Genomic DNA, 10,754 nt, shown 5'->3' with positions numbered 1-10,754 from the left:
ATCTTTACAAGCCTGGTGGTTTGCCTTTATTGTTATTTGTACTGAGCCAACCTCAATGTTTTCTCATTTTCATCTACAAGGCAGAAATACCAAAGGGGAAATACAATCAGGGAGATTCAAATCTTTAAGTAGATACAGTACTAGTTCAAGTAAAATAGTATATAGCCACAGGGTTTGATTTCAGAAGCAATATCTACTAAATGTGAAAATGTTTCCATTTTTCTAAAGGATTATAAATCTCAAGTAGGATATTTAAATACAGACAGCTCCAATTTGTCTGTAGCTAAGACCATACAAAAGCAAAACTCCAATTTTATCAAAACCTACAAGAGGAACTGATATTTCTGAACTCACTTTGGTTTCATCATTTATATGTGCATGGTGTAAATTTTAATTTCTTGCCTCCTCATAAAAGGGGCCAAATTTAAGTCTCCTTTAAAGTTGTAAATGTGGGGGGTGTGTTAAGTTTGAGCAATAATATCTCAATGGAAATCTGAAATATATGTCATTAAAACTGGGATTATGATCTTTTTAATGTCACCCAAAGTGTTGATAGCATTACCATTTCATTTTCAGTCAAGGCTTTATTTACTATTACTTCTAATGTCTTAACAAATATCCTACTACAATCATTAATTGGTACTGCATATTCTCACAAAAGAACCTAAGAGGATTTTTGTGCTGTTAAGAATGCAAGTTTTCTAACTTGCAGGAGATGAACAGTTATGCAGCTCACGCCAAGGCGACCTTTTGGATAGAATGAGTAGAATTTGGTTCACTCTCTAGTAACTACAAGGTTTTTGTCTCTTCTTTTTTTTTTTTTTTTTCTCCAAAGCATTTTGTTTGGGAATAAACCTATTTTATCATTTTGAGACCCAACTCAATTTGCAATTAATTCAGCTGGAATTATTTAATTTAGTGAGATGGATAAAACCCTTCCATAAAACCTCCTGTGTTTTGGACTCCCAAGTTTGATCAGTGTGTAATTCTGATGTCTCTTGCATTTTAATTCAGATGCTCCACATGCACATCTACCTCTCTGAAAATACCTCTGCCAACACTATGAGAAAAAGTTTGGCTCCTTCACTCTTGATGAGGCCACAATATTTATTTTTTGTGGTCTAGATGTTCCAATCCTCTCCTTCAGGATCTGTGATTTAATTCTTCTGTTTTTATCTGAAATCCCTTTGCTCTGCCACAGCAAGCTTACACTCACTAAATTTAAATATTGAAAATATTCACTGCCAAGCAATTTGTTATTCTTGAAAGATTTCCAGGACAATTCTATTACTATTAAACCCTCATGCAAAACGTAAACTTCTTAGATTCTATCTTCTGCTTTGCCTATTAATCCAAATAATTAGATTTATTTGAAGAAACTACAAGTGACAAGCACAGAAACTAACTTGTCTCTAACAGTGCTTTAAAATTTGGATATTTTGTTTATTTTATAAATTAATATGAAAAGGCAAAAGGAAATACTGGAAATGAAGGAAGTGTCATACAGGCACTTCTGTATCGTCAATGTGTAAACTTTGAAAAATATGTAAAATTTTACAGTCTTGTACATAATATAATTTTCTAATTATGGTTTAGGGTAAAAATAATTTGAGGCAGTTCTAAGCCCATGCATGTAACAAGATGGGGATGAAACCATACTGCACTTTTTATCAGTAATTTCCCTAAAACGTGGTTCGATATAATTGGTTCATTGTCACTTAATTAAATTGCACAGTGCAGAGTGTCAGAACTGGTGTGCTCACTATTAGGTCAGAATAGGTCTATACTATACACAAGCCAACAGAAAAGAAAAATGTAATCTAGGAAAAGAACTTACAGAATTAACAGGCAAGACTTGGCCAATGACTTTCCTATATGTGTAGGAAACACTGCCCATAACAAAGTGTTCTGAAGCACAGTGAAATCCTAACTAAAGTGTCGATATTGGTTCTGTAATTCAAATAATATTTTTAATGTCAGAATTCAATTACCTATTTAGCCTAGCTTTAGCACTCTTGTCTTTCTAGAAGAGTTGTTGGAATATGCCATTTTCTTTATAACTCTCATGCCTTTTTCTTTATCTTTTTCTGTATCCACAATAGGCAAGGAGACAAGCCTCAAAACTTTTAAAACTTCTACTTTACTTGCCTTGATGTGTGACACAAAATTGTCAAAATCCACAAATAATTTAAAACACTTCATGTGAATTGCTGCACATACCATGGCATATTTGGGGACTATGGTAGGAAGAAGAAATATTGATAATGATCTGGTGTCAGCCTGTCATTAAACACACTAAAAAATAAAGATGTTAGTAGAGTGAAAGGCCTATTCATTCAAACAACAACAAAAAAAATTGTACAATTTTACTGACACAAGAAGATAATGTATAACAAAATGGAATTCACTTTCGGTTTTATAGAGAAGTGTAATTTATAGCTTTGAATAAGAGAGATACTACAGGAAGGTTCATTTCTGGTTACACTGTCAAATCAGCAGTGTGTTCTATTCACTAAAAAAGCTCTTGCCTCAGACTTTCAAGAATCAATAATACATTATGTTTTCCTTTCCTTAGGTTGTAGTTAAAGTCAGTAAGTGTGAATGTTACTCTTTAAAAAATCCTAATGCAGGTGTCTTGGTTCAAACATTACAGCATTTTTGACACCAGTGAATCCTATTGAGTGCTGCATGGAAAAAATATTTTCATTTTATTGTAAATCTGTTCTTGGTCAGTGTCCTAATTAAAGTGTTTGCTTTGATCACATTAAACCACATACAGTAGGGAGGGATGGTTCAAAGGACTAATAGACAACACAACATTATATTATGAGGAGTGTTAATGAAAAAGTAATGGCTTTTGGGGTTTTTTTGAGGAAGTCGCAATTTTATCACAATTAACACCATTAAATATAAATCACATCTAGTTAACTATACAAAGAAGAAAGGACAACCTATTATGTGTAATTTATATGCTAGATTGATTTTCTTGTTTACTTTTCTGTTTATTATTAACCAAAATAATATCCCTTTATTTAAGAAAATAATAAAACCAGAAATGGTGTTTTTCTGTTCACAGGGCTGATCACATTCTGGCTTGTTTCAAGAATGGGAATATATGAATTCCTTGCTTCCACAAAAACACACTCTCTAGAAATCTGTGGATGAATGTATTCAGACTGTCGTTCTATTATCTTACCTCGTGCAATTATCTGGTTTAATACTTCAAACTTTACTATACAAAGTGGCTTTATACTTTTTTTTTGGGGGGGAAGATGTAATAAAAACAGGACTCTACTTTTTTATATTTAATGTTTTTGCTGTCGTCTGTTACATTTACTATGTTTGCATACATCTGAAAAATTAAAGCTAAATAGTTAAGATTTTATTATTATTCACAATAATACACAAAGTTATAAATTTTAATCTGTGTGTAGGTGAATGAGAACTGTTTTTTCAAAGTTGTTCCCTGGGAAACTCTGTTAAAATTCAGATGAAAAGCTGGTGAAGGGAAACTTTGGAGGGAATGCCACCCATCCTTTTTAGCTGTTCAGTTACCCAACAGTTTCCTGTGACTTGTGGAGTTCAAGGCTACCAGGAGGCAAAGCTGTGAGAGGAAACATACTTATTTTGTCTATGCCTTTGTCACATCTCTCCCTGCCTCCTTTTTGCATTCAGCTCTAGTCTGACATGACATGTAAGAGCAACAGAAGTGGGAAGGCAGACCTTCCAAGCTCCTTGAAGGAGGCAAATGCCTGCCTGATGTGCATGCAGGTGTACGTGGAGATGCACAAGTGCACATGAAGGGTCTGCAGAGTGCCTGCACAGATATCAACATATAAATACATGAGCCACTGGGACTGTCTGAGAAAAGCCTGGTAGAAGAAACCCAAATTTGTGCCATGCAACAGTAGAAGTGAGGAAAGGAACCTCTGTTCAGTTTTGCTCTACTAAATAGTTGTGCTTTCCCCTTAACATGTGAAAGGTTTTGCTCAGAGGTTGCAGGCAAGCTGTGCTATTGACTGGTCCAGATGACCCATCTTAACCTGGGGCCCTTTATTTAGGATGTCTTGCACTAATATTTGATGGCAGTCTGGTTGGAAAGCATATTACTACTGAACGAGGAATTGGAGAGGAATTAAAGTCTGAATTGCCACCCCTTACCCCAAAAAGCTAACCTTAGTGGGTAGTTAGCGCTACTTTCCTTTTGGCCATGTGAATTCTAAAACAGAAAAGTATTGAGATGCATGGAATCAGAATAATTTGGGTTGTAATGGGATCTTTAAAGGTCACATAAACACCCATTTGGGTGTACAACACCCAAATTCTAAAAATTTAACTTTCTTCTTTTACCTCCCCTGGAACCTAAAGCAAAATACTATTTATTCTTTCACTATTTTGAAATATTTCCTGAAGCTTTTCCTGTTGACCTTCTTTTTCATTAGAAGTTCTCCTTATAGGACGTTGTTCTTACAGCTAAATATAGGAAATATTGTAATGCTGTAGGCTCACTGTAGTCTTAAAAGATCCTTCTAAATACCCGTTAATACATATTTCTGTGTTGGCTTTGCTCATTGAACAGCTCCTTTGAAAATAATCCTTAAATTAATAATTTTTAAAACATTCTTTATTCTTGCATTACAAAGTAAGTGTTTTCATACAAAGCTTCTCTGAACATCCATTTAGGCACCTCAGCAGGAACTTTGGTATTCTCTGGTGCAGACTCTTGTAGCTGCATTACCCATTCACTTCAATGGGATTTTTGAACGCTGAGTAGCATTGGGAATTAGCTTTTTTTTTTTTCTTCCTCTTGCTTGTGGATTTAGACAGCTGATTTGATTCATATTCAGAAATATGGATGTATCTTTCTACGGGGTTGGTGGGTTTCTTTTTCTTTTTCCCTGCCTTTGTATAAATCCAGATATTGAAATGTTCGTTAGAATAAAAATTAAAAAAAAAAAAAAAATTAAAAAAAAAAAAATTAAAAAAAAAAAGCGGGAGTGCACTGGGAGTGCGGCACTTGCCCGGGGAGCCCATGCCAGGTGCCAGCGCACCTGGGCGGGGAGGATGTGAGCAGCCGGCAGATCGGATCAGATCAGCGCACACACACACCCGAGGCGGCTGCCCAGCCCTGCACACGCTCCTGGTACCGGAGGAGAAATTCACTTAAAAAAAAAAAAAAAAAAAAAAAAGCGAAAGAGTAAATGTTCTGGGGATGCCAGCCGCCTCCCGCTTACTTGTCCCTTGCATCCCCTGGGCGTGACTCCAAGGAGCAGCGGCAGCCCGGTGCCGCCCCGGGCGTGTCCCCGCTCTCCCGAGCCGCCGCCAGCCTCGGGCGGATGCCCGCACCCCTTTAAGCGGCGGCCGCGGCCCTCGCCGAGCGGCGCTCCCCGGCCGGGCTGCGCTCCGCCCGTGCCTTGTCCGCTACCCCCCTCTAGCGCCCAGCCCGCCGCTCTCGGCCCGCGGCTGCCGGCAGCGCCGAGGAGAGCGAGGGGGCGCTTCCCGCGCCCGCCTCCCGCACCGCACCGCACCGCGCCCCGCGCTCCCCTCGGGCGGGCGGCTGAGGAGGGGCCGCCGCTCCTACGCTCTCTTGCATCCCTCCCTCCCTCCGGCCGCCCATCCCTCCCCCGCTGCCCCCGGGCGCGCCGGGCCGCCCGCTGGCTGGCGGGGCGCGAGTGCCGGAGCGCCCCCGGCGCGGGGCCGCGCTGGCTCCCGGCGGACCCGGCACCGGCCGGGCTGAGCGCAGCGGGGCGGCCCCGGGCCGCGCCGGAGGAGGGGGCGAGCGCTCCGCGGGCGGCAGGGGAGCGGCGGCACCAAAAAACTGCAGCCGGCAGCGCGGCACGCAAATCAGGAGGGAGCAGCGAGCATCACACCAGAGCCGCCTGGTTTCTGATTGCTCCGCGGCGGAGGGGGAGAGACAGAGACTGACTGAGAGGGGCGATCGGCAGAAGCGGGCACGGCGGCGGAGGGTCGGGGATGCCGCCCTGCAAGTTTCCTTGATGCATCCGGGAGCGTGAGGAGTCGCCGGTGCTTCTCACCCTCCCGCCCAGGGCGCTCGGCGGCGGGCGCGACGCGCTCCACCTTGGGAACCTGAAGCCCCTCGGCGCTGCCTCCGGCCGGGGATGCGGGGCACCGTGCGGCGCGGCCGGGGGAGGAGGCTGCTCCCGCGCAGGAGGCTGCTGAGGCTGCGAGGGGCGCTCCTGCGGGACTGAAGGTGCCACCGGCCGGAGCCGGCGGAGGGCGAGGGGCGCGACTCCCCCCCGGCCGCCGCCGCCACCGCCTGGAAGTTGCCGGAGCTCTCCCCGTTCCCAGCGCCGCCGCCCCTCGCGGCAGGGCGGCAGCGGGGGTCCCGGCGCCCCCGCCCGCCCTCGCCTCAGAGCCGCCGCCGTGCCCCGGGACCCCGGCGGTGGATGCGCCCGCCCCGGCCCGCGCAGCCCCCGGCGGCAGTGCAGGCAGCGCAGCCCGAGGGGCGGCGGCGCTCCCCGCCGGCCTGAGGGAGGACGGGCAGCCTCGGCGGGCCGAGGTCGCGGGGCGCTCGGCGGGCACCAGCCATGGGGTGTAGTGAGGTGAGGGCATTGCTCTGGAGAGTCGGCCTCTTCCTCCCCCTGCTGACAGCGCGCCCCGCCGCCGCCGGGCACGTCGCCAGCAACCACGGTGAGTGAGGGCGGCCGCGGGCGCGCTGCGGTGAGGGCTCCCCGCAACTTTCCGGCGGGCGCGGGCCGTGAGGGGACCGAGGGAGGGCTTCTCACCCGCGGCCGCCAGCTCGGCCTCTCCCGAGGGCCGCGGGAGACACCGGGATGCGGGACCGGGCGCCACCCCTTCGTGGCTCCTGCCCCCCAAAAGTTGGGTGCTCGGGGGCAGAGGAGCAGCGGGGCTCTGCTGCCCACTCCGCCCCGGCAGGGCGAGCTGCCGTCCCCCGGCGGGGATAGCTCCGCGGCTGCCGGGAGCTGTCCTCAGCACCAGGCTCTGTCCTCAGCACCCCAGGCGCTGTCCTCAGCACCCCGGGCGCCCGCAGCCGCAGCGCTTTGGGACTGAGGGCAGGGAACGGAAAGTTACCTCCTGGCGAGGTGGAGCTGTAGCATCATTTCGCTTGAAATGTGGGTTTAAGGTTTGCTTCAGTTCTGCCGAAAGCAGAGCCCTTCAGAATGGCTTTGAGAGGCTCATCGCGCTTTAAGGGGAATTGCTGCTGGTGAGAGAACTGTTCAAAGGTTCTTAACACCTGATGTGTTAGGAACCTGGCTGTCCTTAACATCTAATTTATGCATACTAAGGTCTGATAGTCTGAAAAAAAACCCATTTGGAATCTTTGTAACAAGTGCATGCTCATCAGGTCTCACTGAAGATGGTATTTAAATCCTTCAGGTTGAAAGGTGTGAGTTTACGAAAAATTACCTCTGCATTAAGGAGGGAATCATCCTGTTTATACAAATAAAAATGAGCAGCACGCCCGGAGGATACAATATTTTGTTCAGAAGAATGGAAAAAAAAGCCTAGACCTGATTATGAAACATCATGTTACATGTTATCAAACATCTGGATAGAGCATAGAATTTCCTGAACTGCTAGGTTTTGTGCATCTCTTTATTTAAGTTGCAGAGGATGCATCTATTCCTAAAGTGCAAGAGTCTTCTGTAGCTTTAACATTGTTTTTTTACAGTTTGGCTTTTCTGAGCTTTTAGTGTGATGTGACTGAAAATATAGGAACTGAAGGTAGCTGTAAATGCTGCTGCTGACAGAAATTATTTTACCTGCTGTATTGAAGGGAGCATTGAAATTGGCAATGGTGGAAAGTAATGATGAAATAACACAAACTGGGTTTAGTCATGGAGTACTATCACATACAGTTCATATATTTTCACATTTTTGATCTGCAGTCCGTTTTAAGTGTTCATTGTATCCACCTCAGTAACAGTAAAATCAGAGATTAAGATCTCTAGAAAACAAGGAAGAGCTACAGCATGGCCACGAACCCCCTGTGCCATCAGGCTGAGTTATGGCAAGGACATTTCAAGTCAGTATTATTCCTTTACCTCTCCCGTGCTAAATGTGATGAATAATTCCAGTTTGTAATTGTAGAGCCCACAATCCTATCAAGGCTGATTTTGCCCTTTCTTATGTCTTGGAAGACATCAGACTCACAGTGGCACAAGTTTATCTTTGATGTCAAAGGCATTAGTGCCTGCTAATGTCTGCTCCATTACCACAAAGCCTAAAAAAATCACACGTGAATGTGACTTAAAAAAAATACATATTCTTGGTGTTGTAGAATAATTTAATGCAGAATATAGGCATCAAAGGCAAAGAATTTTTATCAAGTAATGTGCCTTAGATTAGGTTTCTAAACTAATATTTGATATTCTGGGATTAAATTAGTAGTGTTTAAATAGTGTTTTACAGGGCAAGTAGTGGATGGGGAAAAGAATGGCCAAAAGCCTGTCAGGGATAAAGTGATTTCTTGATGTTGATGTAACTTTTCCTAACAAGTCCAGGTGTTGTGGTGTTGGCTGCATAGAGTACTGGTGAATTTCCAAACTTCTGAGTTACTTTCTTTCTGCACGTTGCTTCCAAACTTCCAGCAGAATCAGCAGCCTCTTGCCTTTGGTACTTCCATACCACCACAGAAATCAAATAATAAATATAATTCAGCAAAATCCAGGTGAAGTGAAAATCGACTGAATTAATACAGGTACTTTAATAAGCACAGCTCCACCTGGATAATAAAATGCTAGTGAAAAGGAGTCTGCTTTTAATGATAACTTTCTCTAAATACAGGAATTGAAGAAAAGGAAATTACTGCAATAAAAAAGTTGCCCATTGTGTAAACACTGAAATATGCAAGGTTAAAATGCTGGTTACAAATACTTGGATTTCCAGATGCAAAGAACTTCTTTAAATCTTGTGAGGGAACATAATTTCTTTAAATTTGCCTGAAGTGGTATTTTCAGCATGCACGTCTTGAAGACATTTGCAATAGTTGTTGTTGGGTTTTCACTAATGATTATAATAATGATATATTAACTTTGCTATCTGGTACATTTGGCCTTCTATTTTGTGTTTAGAAATATACCAGCATTAATAGTAAACCACCAAGGAATGTTTTGTTTGGGTCTCTTGATCGTTTGGGAGAAAAAGATGAAAGGGGAATAGTTTTGTTAATCTGACTTGGTAAACAGCCCTTCCACTTCATTCTTAATGGTTTGTTTCCTGTTATTAGAGAAGGATTTTCAGAAAAATAATATACTCTGGTCTTACAAATTGTTATTATAACCATGTTGGGATCAATCTCTTTTGTTCTTGTCAAAGAGAAAGAAATACATATTTTTTTACATAGTTCTGAGGCTCTTAGGTTGTTATTCTTCACCCAGTAAATCAATGAGTGGTGTCTTAGAGCATCTGTAGCAAGGCAGGCACAAACAATATTATTGACAGGGAAGTGAACTTACTCGTTCATCTTCATGGAGTGCTATGTTCAGAAACATATTATGACCATGCCAAGGGCTAATTTTTACTGCTCAGAAAAACCCTGGAGGTAGGCAAGGCCATGGAATTGCATAGGAGCAGTGACCACTGCAGTGTGGCAGAAATGCTTGGAACAGAAAGCTCAGTCAATGTTGGAGGTTCAGCTCATATTCATACAAATTTTCAATGGTTGGCTGTGACATGCAGCATGAAAAAGTTACCGTGCAAGATTTCAGCATGCTGGGGTGTAGCTTTGTTCTGTGGTTGCCAGAACACAATGAATTGGGCAATGGCTGTCAGACCCAAAATTACAGATAATGGCATCTGACCTGTGCAGCTCCTTGTGCAGAACATGGGGGAGCTTTCAAGGTAAAGGTCACACCAGGTAATGGCTCAACAGCACCCTGTGCTGTGTGTGCACACATGCATGTTTCCACATATATATAAATCAGAAAACATACTTGTGTCCACATATATGTAACCCAGAAAGAGTTTTTGTACCTTGGCTCCTTTCAGGTTTTACCTGCCATTACGTATCACCAGACAATTAATTTCTGAAGCCAGCTATAGAACTTGCAGAGTTGATAACGATTCACATCCATCAGTGAAATGTAAAAGAAAGCTGTTGCTTTTTCAGTTTCCAGGTGTCATTACTTCTTTTCAGGTTATGCAAGGTTGGTCTTTTTATTCATACCTCTGAAAGGCACCTGCATTCATTTTTCTCCTCTTACAAAAAAACCCTAAAGTAAGAAATAATGTCAAATGTCAGTTCTGAAATTCATATAGCCTTTATTTTCACAATGATTACACTTGATGTAAATTGGGTGGCTCAAAGTAGGTAATAAAGCTTTTTGATTCTGGTAGTAAAATATCAGGTAGATTACTAATGACCTTGAGTTATTCATCAGTTCAAAGAAGTTGGCTCATTTTTATTCACATATTTATTTTTACAGAAGTGCAATCCACCACATATGGGCACTCTTTCTGAATACAGATCTCAGTTTTTTTTCTGTAGCAATAAGGACTAAGTGTGGAGAGACTGAACTTCTCTCTGAATGAAGCTGATGTTTTACTGCTAGAGAATATTTCTTACTTTGAGGATTTAAAGTACTGTAGAGAAGATTGTGCTGCTGCCTGTATTGTTCTAGCCTTGGTGAATTCTGCTGTTCAGTTGTCCAACTCATACTTTGATAAGTATGAGCTTATCATACTTATCAAAGATTTAAATCATTACATAAAAATTAGAAAATTAAATAAACAATGGTATTGCAGTAAATGTGTGTCACTCCCTTTTCAGC

The 10,754-nt window shown here is 43.2% G+C and overlaps 1 protein-coding gene across 9 annotated transcripts in view; it reads left to right on the top strand.

Moving 5' to 3' along the window:
- Positions 1-5,753: 5,753 nt before the first annotated feature.
- Positions 5,754-10,754, top strand: part of EPHA6 (EPH receptor A6) — a 382,511-nt gene continuing 377,510 nt past the window's right edge. For 6 of the 9 annotated variants that reach the window (XR_014855459.1, XR_014855458.1, XR_014855457.1 and 3 more), the window contains exon 1: positions 5,754-6,651. Coding sequence is in view for 5 of the 9 variants with exons in the window: in XM_085076898.1 (XP_084933024.1) it covers positions 6,549-6,651 (103 nt within the window). In the remaining 4 variants the exon portion in view is untranslated. The remainder of the gene's footprint in view (positions 6,652-10,754) is intronic. The other 3 variants (XM_085076906.1, XM_085076915.1, XM_085076889.1) reach the window with 1 other exon arrangement.

The sequence above is a fragment of the Lichenostomus cassidix genome, chromosome 1 (assembly GCF_008360975.1).
Source record: "Lichenostomus cassidix isolate B80296 chromosome 1, HeHo_3.0, whole genome shotgun sequence".
Lineage (NCBI taxonomy): Eukaryota > Metazoa > Chordata > Aves > Passeriformes > Meliphagidae > Lichenostomus > Lichenostomus cassidix.
This window is presented reverse-complemented; position numbering and strand designations above follow the sequence as displayed.